The sequence below is a fragment of the Muscardinus avellanarius genome (assembly GCF_963383645.1).
Source record: "Muscardinus avellanarius genome assembly, chromosome: 16".
NCBI lineage: Eukaryota > Metazoa > Chordata > Mammalia > Rodentia > Gliridae > Muscardinus > Muscardinus avellanarius.
This window is the reverse complement of record NC_137802.1, coordinates 55359822-55385415: the sequence shown is the minus strand read 5'-3', so window position 1 is coordinate 55385415 and position 25594 is coordinate 55359822. Positions and strand designations below refer to the sequence as shown.

General features: G+C 54.0%; 1 protein-coding gene across 1 annotated transcript; it reads left to right on the top strand.

The window, feature by feature from the left end:
• Positions 1-1300: 1300 nt before the first annotated feature.
• On the top strand, positions 1301-21982 carry WNT9B (Wnt family member 9B; the record flags this gene model as incomplete). The annotated part of the gene is made up of 4 exons (XM_080713239.1): positions 1301-1389; positions 18813-19063; positions 20246-20511; positions 21509-21982. Exons 1-4 carry the CDS (start codon positions 1307-1309, stop codon positions 21980-21982), a joined length of 1074 nt encoding a protein of 357 aa, XP_080569365.1. The 5' UTR covers positions 1301-1306.
• Between the last annotated feature and the right edge of the window lie 3612 nt (positions 21983-25594).

Here is a 25594-nt window from a genome sequence, read left to right as displayed (position 1 = left end):
CAGAGGAACAGCTCCGCGAGGCTCGCCACGGCAGCTCTCTCTGTGAAGCCACCTACCTCCTTAGTGGACATCTTCCCGGCACCTCTGCCAGCTCCCTGTCAAGCTGGTGTTCACCGCAAAGCCAAGGTCACTGTCACCCGGTGTTCTACATACATGGCTGGGCTTTTGGAAACTTTACATGCAGGACTTGACAGTCATTGCAAGTTATATTTTGTTTTGCTTGACTGGGCCCAGCGTTCGGCTCTCAAAAACATTTTCAGTCTCACTTGGGTCACTGGTTGTACGTCTCCTTCCTAGACAGGTGCCGCCCCTGCTTTGATCCCATACCAATACAGAAATTAAATGTGTAAGAATTAGCAAGACAGAGCTTTGGGGACCAACGCTGGGGTTTCTCCGGCACCTGTACACCTTAGAAAACAGGTGCCTCCTCCTTCTGTGACTTCACCTGCCCCGTTGATCAGAGTTTGAAATCCTGCCCTAATAGCAGCAGTATTTTGTCAAATGCCCACTGAGGTCACCTTGCCAGGGACAGCCATCCTTCCGTCAGTAAACAGGGCATCTTTTGTTATCCTCCTCTGATCAAGGACTCCTTTTTGTTCACCCCCCCCCCCAGCACTCCTCTTTCTTAGCAAGAGGGTCTCCCCTCCCAGAAGGCGTGGCAGACACCTGCAATCCCAGCACTTTGGAGGCTAAGACAGGAGGGTCTCGGGTTCAAGGACAGCCTCAGCAACTTATCAAGCCCGTCAACAACTTGACCTTGTTTCAAAACAGAAACTTTAAAAGGTCTGGGGGTGTGGCTCAGAGGTAGAATGCCCCTAGTGCCAAAAATGAACGCAGCGTCCCCCAGCCTTTGGACACAAATTCCTCCAGAGGCTGCGCGTTATGACCCAGGCCTGCCTTCGAAGAGTCCCCGGGCTGTCTTCCACCCTCTAGCATCCCTGCACCCCGCTGGGAAGAGGCAGAATCATCTCTCTTCTCCATCCCTGACTCTGCAGGCGGGGGTGGGGGGGGGTGGTTCTGAAGCCGGGTCCCGGGGTGAGCGAGGCGCCAGGTGAGCCTCACCTGGGGCGGTGGGCGTGCGAGAGGGGGGCGGGAGTGGGCGTGTTCGGGCAAGGTCCCGCCCACTTAGGGGCGGGGCGAGGGCGGCGGGGCCAATGGGGCGGGGGCTCGCCGCCCGCCCCGCTCCCTCCCCTTGCGGCGCCCGCTCCTCCCCACCCGGGTTTAAAGCCCCGCGGGCCGCAGGTGGCGGCGCTGCGAGCGCCGAGCGGCCCGAGGAGATGCTAGAGGGCGCCGCGCCGCCCGCACCATGCGCCCCACGCCCGCGCTGGCCCTGGCCGCGCTCTGCCTGCTGGCGCTGCCCGCCGCCGCCGCCGCCGCCAACTACTTCGGGTCAGTGCCCGCCGCCCCCGGCCCGCCCTCCCGCACCCCGCCCGCTGCCCCCCAACCCGGGGGCCTCGCTCAGACCCTCGCCCCCGGGGACCCAGCCCACCTGGACTTCGCGCCGAGCTCGGGCTCTGGGTCCCGGGCTTGGATTCCCAATCTCCTCTTCTAGAGTCCAGGTCCGGCCTCCGGCGCCGCCTCTTTCCTCACCGCGCTGGGTGTCCCCCCCCGACCCCGCGCGCGCCCGGAGCTCTGGCCGGGTCCTTCCTTCCCGGCGCGCCCTGTGCCTGCCCGTCCAGGCTGGCGCCCCTCGCTCGGATGCCCTCTCTGCGTCCTCACCAGGGTGCCCTGTCTGCACCCACAGCCCTTGCCCAGGACCGCTTCCCTGCGCAGCTGAGACCTGGAGGGCTGGGTGGATGGGTGGGGGTGCCTTGTCCCGAGGCTGGAGCAGAGATTCTCGATCCCAGGGAAACTGGGAACCCGTGCACCTTGGGGAGTGTCGGCTGGAGATGTAAAAGGGACCTGTCCTTGGGGGAAATGGACCAAATCATACCTGGCGACTGGTGAATTCTCAGGAGAAAAGGGTGGGGACATTTTGGGGGCGATGCACCTGGCTAGAAAAGGAGGCCCACGGTTGGGTGGGAAACAGGGAATGTTTGGAGTGAACGTTGTGGGGCCACTGTTGCCAACTTTCTTTCTCTCTGATCCTGAACTGCAGGGACTTGGCCGGGTGGGGTGGTGACAGGGATCGTGGATAAGAAGGGACCGACTTCCACTCAAAGCAAAGACGGGGAAACACTCAGCAACTGGCCTGCCAGAGACTCTCTTAGGAAGCCACCAGGGAGGGCAGGGCGTTAAGGGGCTGAGAAGCCCTTGCTGGCTGCAGGCTAATTTCCAGGTCATGACCCCTGGAGATTAGGTCCCTGGGCTGTAGGCAATGGCCTCCCCTGAAATATTTGGGGAGGATTGTCAGCCCAGCCCCTCGCCATGGGCCCAGACTACTGATGACCTGGGAAGACCACTCATCCATGGCGTCTCTGGTTTTTCTTTTGTACAAAGAAGGAGCTGAGCTTGATGTGTGACCCACCCCAAGAACGGTACGTGTATGTGATATCTGTTTTGCCCACAGTTTGGGGCTTAAGGGAATGAATGGCCAGGTATGAGTAAAGCACAGACTCAGGCTGGCTCCTCCACTCACTATCTGTGTGCTGTGGCCCAAGGCACTCAACTGCCCCGTCCCCAGGCTCTGACCTGTAAGATGAAGATGGTGGGGAGCCTACGTCATAAGAGGACCGAGTTGGTACATGCAAAGCCCTTAGAATTGTGCCTCACACATGGTAAGTGCTTAACTAATGCTAACAGTGTGTACTAAGGAAACCGGGTACTGTATCTTGATGTCTTGGAAGACGTCTGAGAGGCTTCTGAGCTGGGATAGAGAGGGAGCCAGCCCCTTGGACGCTGTCTTATTCTCACCATGCCCTTGTTCACTTGGGTTTTGTGGTTGGAGATAGGCGTGAAGGTCGGTGTGGTAGAAGGAGACAGGTCCCGGGAGGTCTGACCCATCCTGGCTGGAAGGGAAGAAGGGAGCGCGGAGTTCTCAGCAGGGCACAGGGTTAGAACTGGGGGGCTGTGAGATGGGGGCAGCCTTGGAAATGAGAGGGGAGACGGTGAGCTAGGGCTAAGAGGCACAAGCGTAGGAGCTGCCTCTTCCAGGCCAGGGGCCCAGCTGGGCAGAGCTGACAAAATGCACCGACCATTGCCTCTCAGGTCTGGGGAGCAGGACAAATGCTTGGAGAATAAGCTAAAATTCGAGCCTCAGGCTGTTAAGTATTTGGTCCCAAAGAACAAACAGGATTGAGTAAGGGCCCTCATGAAGGAGACCCTCTTGTGACTCAGCCAGACCAGGTCTCCCAGCTTCCCGTCCGAATTTGCTCTCTGGAAGGAGCCTACCTCTCAGTCACCCACACTTTAGCGAAAATATGGGGCGATGTGCTTCTCCCCGCCACCCCCAGGCTGTTTGTATTCGAAGTCTTGTTGCTTGACCATAACATGAAGTGCTTTCTTTGATTTCCTTTTATAAAAGGAAATTTGACTATCAGGAGAGCAAAGCAAGGCCAACTTTAGTGAGACCCAACCTTCTTGGGGTCTTTGCAAACGGACTACAGAGTCAGACGTGACCAGCCCCCACTTTAAGAAGATCACATACTGTTTGTCCCCCTTTTTCAGATGAGGCAACCCCCAACTCCACACCTCAGGGGGCCGGCAGTGGCTTCTGCGGCTTTTGCATGAGCCTAGAGCCTAATTCTGCTGATGGTAAAGATAACATAATGGGTAAAGAGTTTACAAATCACTTTCTCATCAGATGCTTGGAGCCATCCCTGAGGTATTAGGATCGGATGCAACTGGTTCCCAAAGGAAACAGAGTCAGAGAGGTGAATTGGGGGAGGGGGCAGAGCCAGGGCCAGCCTCTTCTGTGCCCCATGCCCCACAAGGAGCAGCCCCCTGAGCTACTATTATGATACCCCAGGGGGCAACCTGTCATTCATTGTGTCAGTAAAGCCTGCCTTTAAGATGGGCACCATCGCCACCCAAAGCTAGCAACAGGCAAGGCGTGGACTCAAATCCAGGACTCAAAGAAACTCACTCAGTGTAGAGGCCACACATTAAAAAAGTACCACCAAAGCCAATTGTGACTTAAAAAGCTGCACCCACGGGAACAATTTCGAGTTACAAAGCCATCAGGATGACCGAAGGCTGGATTGGGTGCCTGCACCTGGCATTGTGCCCAGCTTATCACATAAGCACCGTGCATGTTTATTAAACAGCACGGAAGTTAATATTTGCAGAATCCCCCAGCCACCCAGGCCAAAACATACACTCTCAGGAAATCTTAGCCATCCAGTGCCAAGACCAGAGCTTTTAGAGATGGGACCCGTAGGACCTCCGGGTGCTTAGGGACCCTGGAGATCAGAGGCCCGACCAAGGACAGCACAAAGAGTATCCCAGAGCCGGGACAAAGCAGACCCCAGCTCTGGCCCGCCTCAACTCAGTGTCCTTGAGAGCCGCATCCGGTGTCCCTCCTGGCTGCTGGAGATGCCTTCAGTGTAGTTCCACTGAAGAAGGGTTTTTTTTCCCCAAAATTATCATTTCATATGATAAAAAAAATCATGCCTTTGAAGTATGCAGTTTGTGTTGTAACAAATGTATTTGCCTGTGTAAGACATTTGTACCGGCCACAACTATTATATGGACCATCTCTACCACCCCACGGGTGCCTCTCTGTGAGCACTCCCTCCCCGGCAGCCCCAGCCCACCTCACTTCTTTCCTGTCATCACAGGTTAGCTTTGCCTATTATGGAAGTTCATATAAACGGGATCCTCTGGTATACAGCTGCTGGCCTGCCTGGATTCTTTTGCACAACATAATATTTGTGAGATTATCATAGCTCATAATATTTGTGAGCTACTGATATATGCAACAATACAATATATGTATATCAATAGCTTCTTTAATATCTTTATTACTGAGTAGAATTCCATTGTATGGATATAGCACAAATTGTATATTCATTCCCTAGTTGTTGGACATTTGGGTTATTAGGCTATTCCCAATAAAGCTGGCATAAATATCCATTTATACTTCTTTTATGGACATATGTTTTCTTTTTTTCTTTCTTTCTTTTTTTTTTTTTTGCAGTACTGGGGATTGGACCCAGGGGGAGCAACACCCCCAGCCCTATTTTTTTAATTCGTTATCTTGAAACAAGGTCTCATTAAGTTGTAGAGGGCCTCACTAAGTAGCTGAGGTGGCTGGCAACCTGTGACTCTCCTGTCTTGGCCTCCCAAGTACCGGGATTACAAGTGCGCGCCACCACACCCGGTTTAGTGTTTTCTCTTGGACAAATGTCTAGGACTAGACTGTTGGACCATATAATAGGTACATGTTTAATAAGAAATATCCAGTTTTCCAAAGTGATTGTACCATTTTACAGAGCAGTGCATGGGGGTCTGGCTGCTCAATATTCTTGCCAGCTATCATTGGTCTTAGCTGTGGCAAGTCTGGCGGGCATATGTTGTATCTCATTGTCTTTTTTTTTGTTTGTTTGTTTTGGTGGTACTGGGGTTCCTGGAAGCCCTTCTACCTCTGGGCTACACTCCCAGACCTATTTTTTTACATTTTTATTTGGAAGCAGGGTCTCCTAAGCCAGCGCGTGCGGCTGGCTTCGAACCTGCACGATCCTCCTGTCTCTGCCTCCCAAGCGCGGGGATTACAAGCGTGCGCCACCACGCCCAGCTATCTCATTGTCTTTTAATTTGTATTGCCCGCTGATGAGTGATGTGTTGGGCATTTTTTCATGTGAATGCCGATCAATTTAATATCTTTTCCACTGAGTTATTTGCCTTCTTATTAATAAATCGTAAGAGCTCTTTACACATATTTTGGATACAAGTTCTTTTTCAGAAAGTATTAGCAATATTTTATTCCTGCCTGTGACTTGCCTTTTTCTTATTGGCGTCTTATGAAGAGCAGAAGTTTTTAATTTGGAGGAAGTCTAATGTATCTGTCCATTTTTTCTTGTACAGTTTGTGATTTGGGGTATTGTATCCAAAAAAATCTCTGCTGCTCAAAAATTGAAAATATTCCCTCTTCTGCTTTCTTCTGGAAGCTTCATATTTTAGTTTTTGCACTTAGGTCTATGACACATGTTGAGTCAATTCGTGTGTATGGTGTGAGGTAGGGACTGAGGCACATTGCTCTCCAATGGATGTCCACTGGATCTAGTGCCATTTGTGGAAAAGATGATCCTTTTCCCTTGTCGTCTTCATTGTGAATCAGTTGATTCAATATGTGTGGGTCCATTTCTGGATCTTCTGTGTGCTGCATGACTGATCTGTTTGCCCATCCTTCTGCCAACACCACACAGTATGTTGATTACCATAGCTGTACAGTAAGTTTAAGCACTGTAGGTTCTCTAACTTTGTACTTTTTCCAGGTTGTTTTGGCTGCTCAAGTCCATATGACTTTTAGTATCAGCTTGTCGACATCTACAGGAAAGCCTGCTGGGATTTTGATTGGGATTCTATTGAATCTATAAACCAATTGATGGAAGATTGACATTCTGACAATACCAGATATGCTGGTATGAAGCCGGGCGTGGTGGCGCACGCTTGTAATCCCTGCGCTTGGGAGGCTGAGACAGGAGGATCGCACGGGTTCGAAGCCAGCCTCAGCTACTTAGTGAGGCTCTCAGCAACTTAGTGAGACCCTGTTTCCAAATAAAATAGAAAATAGGTCTGGGAGTGTGACCCAGAGGTAGAAAGCCCCTGGGTTCTACCCCCAGTACCACCAAAAAAAAAATTATATATATATATATATATATATATATATATATATATATATATACTGGTATATAAACAGGTCATATCCTTAAACTTAAGGTTTAAAGATTTCCCTCAGCAGAGTTCTATAGTTTTCAGTGTGCAGGTCTTGCAATATATATATATATATATATATATATATATATATATATATATATTCCTTAAATTGTTTTATGTATTTGGGTAACATCAATTTTATTTTTTAAAAAACTTAAATTGTATTGGGTCCTGAGTAAAATAGGATAAGAGAAAAGAAAGGGTAAAAGAAACTTTACTGCTTTGGGGTGGTAGATTAAAATCCAAACCTCCCTGATAAGAATCACTGTGTTTGGGGAAGGAATTTATGCCGGGCCTGTCCCTGGCTGATCTGTAACCCCTGAGGTCTTGGGCTCCAGCGCTGGGCTCAGGGTCAAACCGGCCCCTCAGTGGACTGAGCTGAGCGGGCTTAGGACAGTGAACTGCGGAGACAGGAAGCGGGGCGGGCGTTTTCTTGGACTGTAATCAACTAAGGAAGAGAGAGAGAGCTCTTAGCGTCTTTAGGACTACGCGCTCAGGTAGAAGTCAAGCTCCCAGGGAGTGGGCCAGTGGTCTGCGGGGCGACTCTCGGCTGGCGTGGATCTGAGCAGGACGGTGTAAGGAGAACTGGGCTTGGAGCCACGCACCCCGGAGTGTAAGCCCTCCGTTTAACACTTACTGACTGGCCCAGGCAAGTCAGTTTGCCGCTCTTCCCTCAGTTTCCCATTAGTAAAATGGAATGATCTTTTGCTTTCAGGGTTGTTGTGAAGGTTTTATAGCGCTGGGGACGCAGCTCAGTGGGAGAATAATTGCCTAACGTGTACAAGGCCCTGGCTTCAATCCCTAAAAAAAGAAGTGTGTGTGTGTGTGTGTGTGTGTGTGTGTGTGTGTGTGTGTGTTGAAATGCTATCCATACATAAAGAGTCTAAGAAGTCTAGAGGTCTGCCCTAGAGCATCCCAACTTGTGGAGTGGCTCCCGGTCCCACTCGGCCCTCTAGCACCTCCACTCGGGGCCTTTGCTCTTCACCGCATGCGTGGGACCACCTCTTATACTGCACCGCGTGTCTTCAGCTCTCTCTCTCTCTCTTATTTTTTATTTTTTATTTATTTATTTATTTTTTTACAGTACTGGGGATGGAACCCAGGCATTCTACCTCCAAGCTACACCTCCAGCCCTATTTTTTTTATTCTTTATTTTGAAACAGGGTCTCACTATGTTACTGAGGGCCTCACTAGCTGAGGCTGTCCCCGAACCTGTGATCCTCCTGTCTCCGCCTCCCGAATGCTGGATTACAAACATGTGTCACCACACCTGGCTGTCTTCAGCTCCTGATTCATTGTCTAACTCTTCTTTCTGCAGTACTAGGTTGAACCCCAAGCCTCCTGAATAGTAAGCAAGTTATCTGCCACTGCCACCCAGCTCTATTCCCAGTCTTTAAGAAAAAAAAAATATGTATATATATTGATTTTTCAAAGAGGATCTTGCTAAGTTGAGGCTGGCCCCAAAATCGTGATCTTCCTATCTCAGCCTCCCAAGTAGGTGGAATCACAGGTGTGCGCCACTGTGCCTGGCTGTTACCCACTTTGTCCTGTGCTCATGTCCCCAGTTCACTCGTGGCTCCAGAGGTCCTGGGGCGGGTTATTGGCTGAGTCCCTGCCTGCCCCCACGGCCCCCAGTGTTGTCTGCGCTCTGAGAGGGTGGCGCCTTCTCTCGTTCGCTGGCTCTTTCTTTTCCCTGGACACTCTTCTGTGCCCATCACACAGGCTACTTCACCAGAAGCTGCTTCCTGCCCTGGCCTCCACCCAGATAAAAGCAAAATCAAGAGCTAGCCCACCTCACAGACTCCAGGAGGAGCGCACCAGCAATTCACAGCTGGAGGCGGCAGAGATGAGGGGGTAGGAGTGGAGCTGCCTCAGGCCCAGGCCCCCTCGCTGGAGAGAGACTTAAGGGGGAGGGTGGGGAGTCCCAGCCAGCAGAGTCTAGTCAATCCTGGAAACTCCAAAGAGGCCAGTTTTAGGGCAAGACCAGAGAGTCTGCTTTTTCTGACGGTACCATCCCTTCAAGGCCAGATTCCTCTCAGAATATGAATTACTGAAGAAGAAAATAAAAAGTGCTAACCTTGTGGAACTGCTGGTACTCTACCCGCCAAGTGGGGGAAGACGAAGCGGGGTGGCTGGTGAGCACGGAGGGCTTCCTGGACCACTTTCCCATCCCCTGCATTTTCAAGTCAAGTGTTTAAAAAAGGCACCAAAAGGGGGCTCATGGGGGCTTTGGGCCTGGGAAGTGGCATCCCAGGCAGGCGGAACAGCATGCAGACAGACATGGGATTGTACTGAGTTCCTGGCTGGCGGCTCTGCCTTCCCGAGGGAGCCCCTCACAGCTCTCTTGCTCCCCCAGGACCGCTCTGGCCCTCCAGGAATATTTGGGGGGAGGCTCCTCGCTCAGGCTGAGAGGTTCCTGCTCTACTGGAGCTGAGGAGAGAGTGTGGAGGGCCGCAGGACACCCCCAGGGCCTGTAGAAGGGCAAGTGGCATCCACAGCGTGAGACCCCTCAGCCTAGAGCCCCTGCCAACAGCGGGACTGTCCTCTCCCCCTGCGAGTGCCCACAGGCGTTCCCCAGGCCTGGCTCTTTCTAGCCCAGCCTCTGGTCCCTGGGAAGCGGGTGACCAGGGCCAGGGAGTATCGGAGAGTCTGCCTAGATAGTTGGTCAGTCAGTCAAAACTCACCATGGGTAAATGATGTGGCTGAAGCCGCCTGTCCCAGGAGCCAGGATGGCGTGGTTAGGGCAGAGCCAGGGAAGGGGGCACTGTTACTTGCCACGGGGAGGGACAGTCTCAGTGACAGCCTGACTTTACCTGCGGTGTCCACCCTGTGCCCGGGAGCTGCTCCTTCCTGAGTCAGGGCCGGGCCTGTGAACCCAAGGAGCTGGGGAGCTTGTCTTTAGGGCATCTGGCCTTCTTTTCTCTGCTTCTCCTCAGCACACTGGTGTGTGTGTGTGTGTGTGTGTGTGTGTGTGTGTATGTGTGTGTGTGTCTGTCTGTCTGTCTGTCTGTCTGTCTATCTCTGTCTCTCTCCCCATGATCCTTCCCTTGGGTCTTTCCTCTAACACAGTCAGTTCTTAGGCCCTGGCACTGTCTCACACTCTCACGCTTTAGTAGGAATAGGGAGGCCACGTCTGTAACCCTTGTTTCTGACTTTTGGATGAAAAGGTACCGAGTTTCAGATCCGGAGAAAACAGCCTTTTAAACAAACAAATGGTCTTCCTTTCCCTTCTTGAGGGCCTACCTCTCTTGGGATGCCCATGGGGTGCCAAAGAATTCTGACCAGGCTTTCTTCCCTTAAAACCCACCTGTCTTGTGTTCCTATCACCTTAGACATTTGCCAAGGTAATGGCTGATTTTGTTTCCCTGAAGGGTCATGTTGAGACTGAAAGCAGAAACTGTCTGGCTCGGTAGAAGCAGTCAGGGAACCTGGGCGGCGTCCCAGCCCTGCCATGAAGTCACCGTGGACAGTAAATCCTGTGTGAATTCCCAGGGCGTTAGACGGGAATCTAGCAGAGATCTGCCCACTTGGCCAACCTCTGGTCCTTTGTGTCCCCCCAGCAGCCTCTGAGATACCTCCCGGAAGCCACCAGGGCAAAGCCTCTGGCCAGGTGACCCTGCAGGGACTCCCCACCCTCACCATAGAAACACCAGAGGTGCACATCTGCACCCAGCCCAGGACCCGGGAGAGATGCTCATAACCTCAGACTTAGAAGCAGGAACGACCAACCTTGGGGACATGACCTTAGAGACACAAAGGACTGCCCAGGATTGACCTTGGGGACCCTCCATGGTCACTGTGCCACCTGGCCTATGTGCGCCAGGGACCAAGGCTTCCTCTCCAAGTTTCAGTCTGAGCCTGAGCAGAGAGGGAGAGGAGTGGGAGGGAGGGGGGAGGGGGAGGCATTTCCTCCAGATGTTGAAGCAGCCACACTCCAAATCTGGAGATGGTTGGGATCTAAGGCGGGCTGGCTGTGCGCTTGGCTGTCCACTCACGGAGCGGGCTCCTCCCATGCCACCCTCTGCAGGCAGCCCGCTGCGCGAGGCAGGGAGTGGAGCTGTTTCTGGAGAGACAAGAGCCCACAGCTGGGCAAGCCTCTCTTCTCTGGGAGCAGGGACTGGCAAGGGATGAGGCTCTGGGGTGGGCCCTGGGGGGAGGTGGTGGCCAGATTCAGTGTCTGGGGTGGGAGCCTGGGACCCTGAGGTTAAGAGCTGGAAAGGGAAGAAAGGCCAGGCTCGGGAAGGGGGCACACATCCAGCTGGGAAGTAGCGCGTGGTCCCGTGTTCTCGGGTAGACTGACACGAGGCTGATGCTCAGTGGAAAAAGGTACAAATGGCCGAGCAACGTGCATCCAGGGCGCCGTGTGACCCTGAGGAGGGGAGGAGGACCATCAGTGCTATGGTGCTTCTCCGGCGGCGGGTCACTGGTCCACCCCTGCCGGGAGGCTGGGCTGCAAAGGTGTGAGTGTGGGGGTGCATGAGGCCAGGCGAGGTGGGCCGCCATGCTCGAGACGAAAGTACAAAAGGAGCACCGACCGTGCAAACGGCCCCACAGCGGAAGCCCCTTATCAGGAGCATCTAATGGGCTTTTGCAGGGCCGGGCCAAGGCCCCAGGCAGCTGGCGGCAGTTGGCATGGGCCCTGCTGACAGGCCCAGCTCCTGGGTCCTCTGGCCAGAGCTCCAGACATGCTGCCCTATCCTGGCACCCTAGAAACCACCTGCCTTGTTCTGACACATCCTGGGGACAGCCCCTGCAGGAACTGTCAGGCCCTCTGGAGCAGAAACAAGAGAGAGGGTGGGTCTGAACGAACAGCCTAGGGCACCTCAGGTGACCAGAAAAGCTCTGCACCTTTCCAGTCCTCCCCAGACAGCCCAGAGTGCTCCCGAGAGCTCCCTCCACCTCCTCCCACCCCAGGCCTCCTACTGTGTGCAGGATGGAACTGGCCATGGTCAGATTGCCATCCAGGGGCCAGAGGTTCAGCTGGCTATTCCTCAGGGAGCGGGGTTTGTTCAAAGCATTCTTTCCCTCGCTCCCTTGGGGCCTTGGCAGAGTTTGGGGGACTCCTGAATCCAGTCTGGAGTTCCCTCCAGACTGTCAGCTTCTTGGTGGGGGGGGGGCGTGTCCTTGAGCCAGCACAGTAGCTGGTACACAGTAGGTGCTTAATGACACATGCGTATCTGGAGCTTACCAGGTATCCAGGGCTATTCTAAGAGCTTTACAAGCATTATCTCATTTAATCCTAACAACCCCTCGAGGTGGTACTGTTATTATCTGCAGCTGACAGAGGAGGTGAGATGCCTTGCCGAGGGTAGCCAGCTGCCGGTCACCCGGCAACAGGTCACCCGGGAAGTCTGGCTCCTGGCACACTCTCCTGAGCCGCTTTGGTGAGTGGAATGAGCGCAGGGGTGATGTTCCTAGCTCACCTCTGATAAGAGGAAGATCCAGGAGGGACTGCCCAGGCCAGAACGGCCCCAGGGACCTGAGGCCCTGGGGTCCCCCGCCCCAGCAGCCAGAGGGGATCATTGAAGGCAAGCTCCATTCCTTGTGTGGGGCTGAGTGACAGCAGACAGAGCAGTCTCCTGGGAGGCGCTCCCCAGGCCCTGGGAGCCTTCTGCGGTTTTCTCCAAGGCCTCCTGACGGGCAGCTTCAGCTGAATCTGTGGCTGGGTGAGGGTGAAGGAGGAGGGACAGGAAGGGCAGGAAGTGGGTCAAGGAGACAGGGCAGGCGGGTGTGGGACAAGGCCCTGGCACCCTCCGCTGGCCTCAGGCCAGGGGTAGAAATGGTTGGGATGCCTGGGGTCAAAGCTAGAGGGGAACTGTGTGTGTTGGTGGGGGGGGGGCTGTGGATCTTATGACCAACCTGAGCACTAGGGACCAAGGAGCAGGGCTATAGGAAGAAGCTGATCAGGTGGGATCCTCCTCCTCCTCCTCCTCCTCCTCCTCTTGCTCCTCTTCCTCCTCTTCTTTCTCCTCCTCCTCCTCCTCTTCCTCGTCCTCCTCCTCATTCTTCTCCTCTTCTTCCTCCTCCTCATTCTCATCCTCCTCTTCCTCCTCCTCATCCTCATCCTTCTCTTCTTCCTCCTCCTCCTCCTCCTCTTCCTCCTCCTTCTCCTCGTCTCCCTCTTCCTCCTCTTCTTCCTCCTCCTCCTCTTCCTCTTCTTCTTCCCTCTCTTATTCTTTTCTCTTTCTCTTCTTCATGCTAGAAATTGAACCCAGCGACATTCTACCTCCAAACTCAATCCCCAGCCCTTTTTATATTTATTTATTTATTTATTTATTTATTTATTTATTTATTGGTGCTAGGGATTGAACCCAGGACCATTTTACCTCCTAGCTATACCTCCAACCCCATTTTTTATTCTTTATTTTGAAACAGGATCTCACTGAGTTGCAAAGGGCCTCAAAAGAAGGTGAGGTTGTCTGAGAACCGTGATCCTCCTGTCTCAGCCTCCCAAATGCTGGGATTATAAACATGTGTCACCAGAAGTTGTTGCTTTCTTAATGAGAAAAAAAAAAAAAAAAGGCTGGGCCTGGGGAAGGCTGAGGACAGGAACGGGGCAGACAAGCGGGGCCTGGCAGGTGCAGCCTGCTGGCATGGTGGTCCTGGGAGACACAGGAGCACGGGCTCAGACAGAAACCCTAAGGAGTTGCAGTCCCCCACCTCTAAGCAAGCTCCAGAGCCTTGTAGGGTTATCGTGATGGAGCGACCACAGGGCAATGTCTCCCTTAAAACCCTCATTTGTTTTGGATTCATAAGTTCACCTGAACTTCTCCACTGGACCATCTCACTCCCGTGGGGCTCAGCTATGTGTGGGTAATGGAGACTTCTCACAGGGCCTCCCGGGGAGGGTTCTCAGGCCTGGGGTGCCAGAGACAGATTTCTTCCAGGGAAGGGAATCATGGCTGCCGACCACTGAACGGGCTGGAACCAGGCAAGCCCAGAATCCTTCTGGGGTCCAGGAAGATCCCTTCCCTAACAGATGCCGAGGAACAGCTACTGTTTAAGGAAGTCCCCAGCAATGTTCTTTTTGTGTGTGTGTGTGTGGTACTGGGGGTGGAACCCAGAGGCTTTCTACCTCCAGGCTATACTCCCAGACCTATTTTATATTTTATTTGGAATCAGGGTCTCACTAAGTTGCCGAGAGCCTCACCAAGTAGCTGAGGCTGGCTTCGAACCTGTGCGATCCTCCTGTCTCAGCCTCCCAAGAGCGGGGATTACAAGCGTGCGCCACCACGCCCGGCTTCCCAGCAATGTTCTAAATTGGACGTCATGGTAGTACTTTTTCAAAGGAAGTATAATCCTGAACTGCATAGTAGAAACAAATGAGACTGAAACTGGATCCTGAACGAACCCCCAAGCTGTCTCCCCAGGCCCCTCGGGGACCCCGAGATAGTGCCAGTGAATGTCCACTGAGAACAGCCCTGGGCAGACCAGTGGCCTGAGGCCTCCGTGCGGTTGGCTGCCTTTCCTGACCATTAATCGCTACTAAGTGTCATTACCACTAATAAAATTAATGGACTTTATACTGGACTCCTGGAGCCATCAATCTCAGGGTCTATTACATAAAATAATGATAATTTTAAAAGGTGCCTGTTGATGAATGGAAGGATGTTTATGGAGCCTGACTCACAAGTACAGCTCAGTGAATTCTGGTACCCTAGAGTGGGCAAAGTTTATAATCAGGAACAATGACCTTTACCTAACATACCTGCTCCTAGCTTTTACTACAGTAGAAGGGTTGTCTTAGGCAAGAACACAGTTGGGCCTCAGGAAGATGCTGGAACAATGGCCCCCAGAGTCTCCCTCCCACCTCACCTGCTGGTTCTCTCGATGCATTTGGCGCCTTCTTTTTCTCCCTCTTTGGAGCAGCTTCCTCTGTTTCTGGTCTGTGTCTCGGACCCTGTCACCCAAAGAGAGCCAAGGAGAGAAAGCAACTGCGTGCTTTCTTAATTCAGATTCCAAATTCTCAGAGAAAGGACTGATTGGCCCAGCCTGGGTCATGTGATCATCACTGATCCAATCAGTGGATCAGAGCAGCAAGATCATGTGATATAAAATTGTTGCCAGGGACCATACATTAGCTGTATAGAGAGAGAGAGAAGAAATGGGTAGGCAGCTAACCTGATTAGATGTCCACATAGTAAGCTGAAGGACTGTAGGCTGTGTGGGGTATCACAGGCCTGTGATCTCAAGGACCTGGGAAGATTCCAAATTCAAGATCAGTATGGGTAATTTAGTCAAACCCTCTCTTTCTGGGGGGAGGGATTGAACCTAGGGGCATTTTACCTCTGAGCTATATCCCCAGCCCTTTTATTTTTTAATATGTATTTATTTATTTTGGTACTAAGGATTGAACCCAGGGGCATGCTACCTCTAAGCTACACCCTCAATCCTATTTTATTTTTTTATTTTGAAACAGGGTCTCACTAAGTTACTGAGGACTTCTCGCTAAGTTGCTGAGGCTGGCCTCGAACCTGCAATCCTCTTGTTTTAGTCTTCCAAGTACTGGAATTACAGATGTTTGCCACCACTCCTACCATATCCTTTCTAAAAATAAAAAGGGCTGGGGATATAGCCTAGTGGTAGAGCATCCCTGGGTTCAATCCCCAGTACCTCACACACACACACAAAAGGACTCAGTAGGTACTCAAAAAATGGTAGGTATACTAATATATATAGCTTAAAGCATTCAATGTAATAAATATATAATGCATCATGTTATATAATGTAACATATAACTATGATAATAGAATAGTAATAGCTATTGTTCTTTCTTTTTCTTTTCTTCCTTTTCTGGAGGATTACTAAGGATGGAACCCAGGGGCATGCTATATCCCCAGCCCTTTAAAAAAAATTTTTTGTGTGTGGTACTGGGTGTGGTACAGGCTGTACTCCAAGACCTATTTTCTATTTTATTTGGAAACAGGGTCTCACTGAGTTGCTGAGAGCCTCACTCAGTAGCTGAGGCTGGCTTCAAACCTGCGCGATCCTCCTGTCTCAGCCTCCCAAGCGCTGCTATTATAAACGTGCGCTGCCACACCCAGCTGCCCTTTTTTAAAAATTTGAAACAGAATTTTGCTCACTTGCTGAGGCTGGCCTTTGAATCTGAGATCTTCCTGCCTCCATTTCCCAAGTACTGTTAGCTACCATTTTTTAAATGTCATTTGAGACAGGCCTTGCAGGATGTGCAGCCCCATTGACCAAGAGTCCTGTCACTCCCTGCTTATTCTCCGGCCTGCCAATCAGCTTCTGCACGGGAGATCCCGCCTTCTGAAACACAGGAATAGTATGAGCAGAACATTGCTGCTCACGGCAGCCCTATTGTAGGGAGAAGGACAGATTGCAGGGTGGGGGGAGGCTACAGGGCTGCTGCAGCCTTTGTTCCCGGCACCCCCCCTCAGCTACCTGCCATGCCGGAGACCCATCAAGGTGGCCTCCTCAGCTGGAGCTGACCTCGGGTTCTGTCCAGACCTGCCAAGGGTCAGGCACTGAGGGTTTCCTGCCAAGCTGTAGGGAGGGGTTTGAGTGTATGCCTGGTGGACTGGAAATTTACCCATTTGCCCCCAGATTAATGATTAACGGGCCCCTGCCCTCACCCTGTCTGGGAGGGAGCCCAGGGCCAGGCCTGGCGGGAGGAGCCTGATAGCATCTGTCTCTGCTCGAAGGTTTCCGAGATACGCTCCACACTGGGTTGGCTTTGTCTGATGAGTTTGGGGTGTATAGGGTCACCTGGGGCCTGGCCAGGACCCACACCCTCGACTCATGTCAAGCTTCCTACTGCCCGGGCCATGCAGAGAGCATGGCATCCAGCCAAATGTCCTGGCTAAGGCAGGTGACTCCCAACAGTGGCGGTACCGTGGGACAAGGGCCTCGCTGACTACTCGGGGCTGGGCCATGAGTGGCCTTACCTTGGCGGGTGACACATAAGCAAAGGAGACAAGTGCCACAAGCAAGCTGGAACGTTAGGGGCCAATGTCTAGCTCCACCTTTGAGTGTGTGTGTGTGTGTGTGTGTGTGTGTGTGTGTGTGTGTGTTACTGGGGATAGAACCCAGGGCCATTTTGCCTCTGAGCTACACCCCCAGCCCTATTTTTTATTTATTTATTTATTTTTTTGAATCAGGGTCTCACTGAATTGAAAACGGCCTAAGTAGCTGAGGCTGTCCGTGAGCCACGATCCTCCTGTCTCAGCTTCCCAAATACTGGGATTACAAGCGTGGGACACCACGCCCAGCTCCCACCTTTACTTTTTAACCCTGGCTTTGAGGCTGCTATGTTCCAGAAAGGGGTTGCTTCTTCCAGCCCGGGCCCTGGAATGATACCTATTCTACCCACATGGGGGATGGGGGGCCACCAGGAGAGGGGACAGAAAACACCTTGAACTCATAGCACCGCGTCACAAGGAGCTTCTGGGAGGAGGAACGTTTGGGAATCCAGCCAGCTGGGAGGCAGGCTGTGTGTCCCCAGTGCCATGGTTCCCGCGTTGCATAGAATCCCCGTGGCAACCTAGCGAAGTAGGAAGGATCACTCCATACTCTGAAGAGGAAAAAAAAATCAAACAAACAAACAAAAAACAACGAGGCTTCAAGGTTGCACAGCTGGGAACTGGTCGCATCAGGTAGAACTTGGCAGCCGGACCCCAGAATTTATGGGCTTTGGATACAGAGCAAGAAGTCTGTGATGCACCTCCATCCAACCATCTGTCAGCCTCTCCTCCCTCCCTCCTTTCCTTTCTTCCTTCTTTCCTGCTACTTATTTGTAGCAGACACCAAATGGCCAGATGGTTGAAAATGTATCTGGGATTAAGGCAACAGCCAGGCTGGCCTGGGGTTACTCAGGGGGCGAGGGACAACGGGGAACCTTGGCTAGGTGTTTGCACTGTGACTGCATCCCCTGTGCCTACCCCTATTAGGGGTTCTCCGCGCTTGGTAGCGACCAATGCCATTGGATAAGTATTCCCCAGACTTATCCATCATATCAGTAGCCCAAGCCGGGTGTGGTGGTGCACGCTTGTAACCCCAGCATTTGGGTGGCTGAGACTGGAGGATCGTGATTCGCGGACAGCCTCAGCTACTTGGTGAGGCCCTCTGCAACTCAGTGAGACCCTGTTTCAAAACAAAGAATAAAAAACTGGGCAGGAGGTGTAGCTCAGAGGTCAAATGCCTCTGGATTCCATCCCCAGACCCGCAAAATATTATATATATATATATATCAGCTGCCCAGGGAATAGGGCAAATCAGCAGATTCCCAGGCCCCCCTCCAGAGAAGGAAGATCAGAAATACCAAGTGAGGGTCCTGGGAATCTGTATTTTTTGGGTACTGAGACTTGAACCCAGGGGCATTCGACCTCCAAGCCACATCTCCAGCCCTTTCTATTTTGAAACAGGGTCTCACTAAGTTGCTGAGGGCCTTGCCAAAGTGCTGAGGCTGGCTTCAAACCTGTGATCCTCCTGTTTTAGCCTCCCAAGTACCGGGATTACAGGAGTATGCCGCCATGCCTGGCTGAGAATGTATATTTTTAATAAGCACCCCAGATAATTTTTCTAATTGCCAAGTTTGGGGAATAGGGTAAGAAGAGCAGAAACTAAGCCGGGCGTGGTGGCACACACTTGTAATCCCTGCACTTGGGAGGCTGAGACAGGAGGATCGCACAGGTTTGAAGCCAGCCTCGGCTACTTAGTGAGGCTCTCAGCAACTTAGTGAGACCCTGTTTCCAAATAAAATATAAAATAGGTCTGGGAGTATAGCCTGGAGGTAGAAACTGGAATCTGGAAACCCTGGGTTTGAGGCTCTGCACCAATCCTTGTTACAAGCACCTAGGTCTCTTACTCTGTAAATAGGGACATAGCCCCCAGGCATCTGGCCTGCGGCACACAAGGGTAATGAGTGAAGCCCACAAGGAGTTCCCCAGAAGGAAGCCCCAGGCCCGCATCCTTGGCTCAGCATCCTTGGCTCTGCCCCGTGGCCCCTCTTACCTCCTTTCTCTCACCCTCTGCAGCCTGACAGGCCGGGAGGTGTTGACGCCCTTTCCGGGCACCGCGGCAGCCCCCGCGCAAGGCGGCGCCCACCTGAAGCAGTGTGACCTGCTGAAGCTGTCCCGCCGGCAGAAGCAGCTCTGCCGCCGCGAGCCTGGCCTGGCTGAGACCCTGCGAGACGCTGCACACCTCGGCCTGCTCGAGTGCCAGTTCCAGTTCCGCCAGGAGCGCTGGAACTGCAGCCTGGAGGGGAGGACCGGCCTGCTCAAGAGAGGTGGGGAGGGAGGACGGTGAGGGATGAGAAGGGGGGTGCCCAGGCCACGCTGCCCCCAGTGAGGAAGCCCTGGGGATCAGCGAGGGTCAGCTGAGGGGTTTGGGGGAGCAGAGGAAGACACAAGAGAGGAGCAGGAAGGAGCCGATTGCTGGAAGGTCCCCGAGATGAGATGGTGGCCCCAGCCACCACCCTGTGTCTCCTCCCTACACGCGTGAGACCAGGACAGGCTGTGGACGGCGGAGGCATGCGTAGCTGGACCACTCATCCATTCTGTCATTCATCTGTCCTTTTGTGTCCGGCATCCATTGATACATCAGCCCCTTTCCCGGCCTCCTCCCTTCTTCCCACACCCGTCCAGCCAAGGCCCAGGGCGAGCCAGGCCAGGCACTGTGCTAGGTGCCTGAGGGACGGAGCCAAACTTGAGCCATTTGCCCTCGGAAAGCACGAGGTCTGGAAGGGAGAGAATGGGTCATTACCTGACTCTGTGGCCAAGTGGAAAGGGCTACAACGGGGACCTTTACACAGATGTAGCGATGGCGGCAGGGACAGCCTGTCCTAGAAGGCCACTTGTGCCCTGCTTCCCCAGGGGCACATAGGAGAGCAGGCAGGGGACAGCGAGCCCCTGGAAGGCTGGGTTCAGGGTACCCCAACAGTGCAAGCCCAGCGATGGCCCCAGAAGTGGGTGGGACGCCCCATGTGGGGCAGTCAGGCGGGAGACCGCGGTCACTCTGTCACTGGGTCGACTCCACAGTGGGTGCTGGAGAATGACCTTTGAGAGCACCAGGAGGCACAGACACAGGAGGGAGGGCATCTCTCAGGGGACAGGGGGCCTCGGAAATGGGTCAGCCCAACTTGCCCCCCCACACACACACACACGGAGTCAAGATGGCCGTCTGGCCCCAGCCTTGCCCTCCCGGTGCCTGGGTCACTTCTCTTTGCAGCTCAGCATTAGGCGTTAGTGGCGTCAGAGCCCCCTGCCCCGCTGCCCACAGGCTCCACAGTGGATCTGCCCATTCTATTTAAAAAGCAACTTGCAGCCGGAGTCAAGGGCAGGGGGCTCGCCCAGAGCTGTGTGTGGGGCTCACGCTCCTCTTGCTCCGCGCAGCACAGTGTCCCCCCCAACCACAGCCTCAGCGTCCTCTCTTCCTCCCTGCTGATGCCCCTCCCGGGTGCCGGCCACAGGTTTCAAGGAGACGGCCTTCCTGTACGCGGTGTCCGCGGCCGCCCTCACCCACGCGCTGGCCCGGGCCTGCAGTGCCGGGCGTATGGAGCGCTGCACGTGTGACGACTCCCCGGGCCTGGAGAGCCGGCAGGCCTGGCAGTGGGGCGTGTGCGGCGACAACCTCAAGTACAGCACCAAGTTCCTGAGCAACTTCCTGGGGCCCAAGAGAGGAAGCAAGGACCTGCGGGCCCGGGCTGACGCCCACAACACGCATGTGGGCATCAAGGTGAGCGTGTTCCCTGGCTGCCCAAGGATGCAGGGTACGGGGAAGCGAGGTGTATAGGAGGCCGGCCTCCCCCCACGCACACCGCGGCCCAGGACAGGCTGTCTTCCTGCTCCCCAGCAGCTACTTTAGACCATGGTCATGCACCAGGAACACTGGAGAAGTAGGGAAGGGTCGGGCGGCGTGGCAGGCTGGGCAGCCATGGGGCCGGGCTGGGACCAGGCCCTGGTGAAGCAGGAACAGGTGTGGAGAAGGGTCTCCATTCCAAGGACAAAGCCAACATTGTTCCACAACTCCAATCTAGTGCAACCCCACCCCGCCTCCATTTTATAGGTGGGAAGATATAGGAAGCTCAGAGAGTGGAGGGACTTAGCTGAGATCACACCAATAATGGGAGAACTAAGGGTACTAAGTGTCCAGGTCTACCGGCGTGAGAGGCTGGGGGAGGCCAGCACCCTGTTCTTTATTTCTTTATTTCTTTTTTTCTTTCTTTCTTTCTTTTTTTTTTTTTTTTGGTACTGGTTATGGAACCCAGGGGCTTTCTACCTCTGGGCTACACTTCCAGACCTATTTTTATATTTTATTAGAAACAGGGTCTCACTAAGTTGCTGAGAGCCTCACTCAATAGCTGAGGATGGCTTCGAACCTGCGCGATCCTCCTGTCTCAGCCTCCCAAGCGCGGGGATTACAAGCGTGCGCCACCACGCCCATTTCCTTTAGCCCTTTTTAGCTTTTATTTTGAAACAGGGTCTTGCCAAGTTACTGAAAGTCTCACCAAGTTGTTGATGCTGGCCTTGAACCTGCAATCCTCCTGTTTCAGCCTTCCAAGTACTGGGATTACCGGCATGTGCCACCACACCATCTTAGCTTGGGTCTTATTTGTCTCCTCACGTGAATCATCCTGTCCCCTTCTCATCCTCCGGCACTCCTCTGCCCAGGTTGGGCTTGAGCTGCTGGGCCCAGGCCTGTGACCAGGCCTCCACTCTGTCTCTCTTTGCAGGCTGTGAAGAGTGGCCTCAGGACCACCTGTAAGTGCCACGGCGTGTCAGGCTCCTGCGCCGTGCGCACCTGCTGGAAGCAGCTCTCTCTGTTCCGAGAGACGGGCCAGGTGCTGAAGCTGCGCTACGACTCTGCCGTCAAGGTGTCCAGTGCCACCAACGAGGCCTTGGGCCGCCTGGAGCTGTGGGCACCTGCCAAGCCAGGCAGCGCCACCAAGGGCCTGGCGCCCCGGCCCGGGGACCTGGTCTACATGGAGGACTCCCCCAGCTTCTGCCGGCCCAGCAAGTACTCGCCGGGCACCGCGGGTCGGGTGTGCTCCCGGGAGGCCAGCTGCAGCAGCCTGTGCTGCGGGCGGGGCTACGACACCCAGAGCCGCCTGGTGGCCTTCTCCTGCCACTGCCAGGTGCAGTGGTGCTGCTACGTGGAGTGCCAGCAGTGTGCTCAGCAGGAGCTCGTGTACACCTGTAAGCGCTAGGCCGCTGCCAGGACCTCCTACGGCCCCCCAGCAGGTGCACACAGGGGCATGCACACACCAAAGTACGTGCCGTGCACACGGGCGTGCCGCTCAACACTCAGCAAAGGGAAGCTGAGCTCCTGAACCCATGGGCCCCCGAGCTTGTCAAGGACTTGGAGCAGGAGGGCAGATGGAGCAGAGGTGTGGAGGCAGATAAGGGGCATCAGGAGGAGGGCAGGGGGAGGCTGTGCAGGGCAGAGAGGGGTTATCCTGCTATCTCCTTTCCTGGGATACATGTCCTGGAGCCAGCGAGCTGTTGGAAGAAATAATGCAGCGGAGGCAGAGCCGGCTGGGAGCCCAGGCAGCCCGGTGTCCATCTGGGACGGGCCAGTCCATCCCGTGGGCCTGCTCAGTTCACGGTGCCCGATGCCCACGCTACACTGGTGACTTTGCTGTGTCAGTGGTGGTGATAGGAGCTATTTGTTGGAGCAAGGAGAGCTTTCTGGGCTCAAGTGGACCCAAGTCAGCTATGTGTCTCAGAACCATGAGTCCTTGATTTGATTTTTCTAACAGGCCTGCACTGAGCCTCATTCCTGTGCTAGGAGCTGAGTTACCCACAGCCACCCAGCCCTGCTCAGCGGTGCCACCAAAGCAGATAAGATGGGCGGGAGAGTCGCTCCCCAAGGTGGGACTTGTGCACCTGAGGTTGGGCAGGGAGACACTGGCCCTCCCCGCTCTCTCTGGTGGACAAAGGACAGCGAGAGCCTCCTGGTGCCCACAGGGGTGTGGCAAGCTCATTGTCCCAGCCAGTTCTGCAGGTGTTCTGGTAGACTCTCTGCCCCCGGGGCCTCCTGGACACGTGAGGTTTGTGATACAGAAGAACCGTTGGCCCACGAGTGGGGATTCTGACACTATCTCACAACTGCTTATCTAATTTAGGCTTTCGCTTGGTTGAGTCTGCTAAGGCCAGCTCCTTCATGTACCGATGGCCCCTCCCTTTGCCCTCACTTGGGCTGCTGCCTGAGGGGTAAGAATGACTTCGTTAACATCCTTGGGTCCTGTGAACACTTCTGGGGCCACCTACCAAGGCCCGGTGAGGAAGGAGAGAAGCTGGCGCATGCGCACAGGCACGCACAGCGCCTACGTCGCTGGGGCCAGGCAGCGGGTTCCCACACACAGCGCACGTCTCTCTGGCACAGGGCGAAGGCCTCGCAGGGGTCACTTTGCTGGAGGCTGTGTGCTTCCCCAGAGCAGGGCCCAAGGCCAGTGGGGAGGAAGTGACCCCCTTCGGGAAGCCCTTGGCCGCTCAGCCGCACCCCTCCTGTAAGCTTCCTTTCTCCCTGAACCCGGGGTTGCTGACATGCTGCTGAAACAGGAAACTTCAGAAGCAGCCAGTGCTCGGAATCCTCATCCATGCCAGTTCCAGGAAGAAGGCCCCGTGGCTGGGCCCGCCAGCCTCAGGACCCCTCCGTGGCCCTGGAGGAACAACCCTGTCTTCAGGGGCTGGGGGCAGCCGGGGGACGCTGGTAGGAGCTCTAAGGGCAGAGGCTCTGAAGATCTGAGACCCCCGATGGCCTTGCTGACTCCAGCAGCCGGCTCACATCTCAGCACGAGGAGAAAACAGTGTTGAGGACTGAGTTTCTAGTTTTTTCTACTTTGCTGCCGCACAGACTTGTTTTCTGCCAGTCCAACTGTGTTTTATGCCTCTGATCCCCAACTCTGCCTCCACCCTGGCTCAGCCCTGGCCAGAAGGCATCAGAGGATGGACCAGAAGAGGGGCTTGGAAGCCACATGGGGGCACCGGGCATCCTGATGGCAACATGCCATCTGTACCCCAACTCTATGGCTAGCAGGAAGGACAGGGGTGGACTGGGAGGACCAAGGCTGAGCTGGCTGCTGATACGGATTCCCAGATCACCAGTTGAGTATAGGCTCTGAGGGCCTCACAGTTTATGGGGTTCTCTTTTTCCATGTCTCCCCTCTCTTTCCCTTCCTTGCTTCCAGTCCATTCTCTTCCAATTACCCCTAAAGATTCACCTCAGCCCTGCTGAGGCCCTTGGGGACCAGAGTGGCCATGAACCCCTCATTCTCTAGCTTTAAGGGAGAAGCTCACAGGGTATTTTTGTCTACCTCACATATATAGTTTTTAGAGCAAAGGAGAATAATTTATATAGCTAAGATATATGGGATATATGGGAAAGTATTTATGTTATTTATATAGTTTCTCTATTTTAAGAGCAGCAACACGGGCTGGTATATTTCCCCAGAGGCCCTCTGTCTGGGGGGGACATGGCCTGGTCCCACTGGGGCCCCCCCACTGGACTCCAGGTGGCTGGGGATGGCATCTGCTCCCGTGTCCCATGGCGACAGTGTCTTGGCACTAGAGCGCACATGTCTCCTCTGTGCTGAGGGCTGCCGGGCTGGATCCAGATAGCTCCTCCTCCTGAAGTCTTTATAGATTTCCTGCCCCTCGGGGTCCCAGGCTTCCCGCTTTGACTCTGGCAAAAGTGTTCTGCTCATAATAATAATGACAACAAGGGTGACCACACCTGGCATTTGTAAAGCACTTTGAGTTTTCAGAAACACTTGTTTCTCTTTAATCTCACTTGACTTCTCTTACCGCTGTGAGGGAGTTGGGGCCACACCACTGTGCCCACTTTCTGGATGAGGCGCATCCTTCATTTTCCGGAGGAGAATTGCTCAATGAACATTTACTGGATGTCTGCCTGGGCCAGAAGGAGCTGACCTGCCATGGGAGTCCAGGCCCGGATTCCACTCCGAGCCCAGGACCCAGGCGAGTGGCTTCGTTCCTCTCTGTGAGGGATTATGGCTGTTTGGATCTGGATGGCTCATCAGCCTCCCCCAGGCAGAGTCCCATGTCTCGGGACTGAGACAGCCTGAGAGGCCTGGGGAGACAAGGGCCCCCAGGGGGACATTCCAGGGGGGGTCTTTCTGCCCACATTGCCCCAAAAGATCTGTCTACACCACTGACCCCTTCTAGCTCACAGATGCATTTTATTTGCTCTCATTTCTTTTTCTGTTTTAAAAAATAAAATGGTTTCCCACTGGAAATTTGACTTTTTCTTGAAGAAAAAAAAAAAAAAACAGACACCCTGGCTGCAGTCAGCTGGCACGAGGGAGCCCTATCACACAGGATGCATGGGGCTCCCCACTTGTCAGCGCCCCCCACCCCAGCCCTCCTCATTCACAGGCACTCCTGCCCGGCTCTCATGGTCTGTAGAGACTGGCCCTGGCCTGGAGACCAGCTACTTGAAGAGCCTCCATTGCCTGGCAGACAGATGGACCCCGGGCCTGTGCCAGCCCTGGTGATTAATTCTTCCCCTCAAGTTTCCTTTCCCCACAGCCAAGACCTTCCGACGCTTTGCATCCCAGCACGTGTTAGAATTCCAGTGCGAGCTATCATTTATTGAGCGCCTGATGACTCCATTCATTCAACCCATTATGTAGGGAGCTCCGACTGAATGCCAGGTGCCACCCTGGTGCTGGGTGCAGCAGTGTGTAAGACCAAGTCCCAGCCTCTTGAGGCTGACAGCCTGGGGGGAGAGAAAGACCATCGGCTACATGCCAGTTACCTGCGCTGCTTTTGTCTCAGTGTATTGCCCAGTGGCCTCA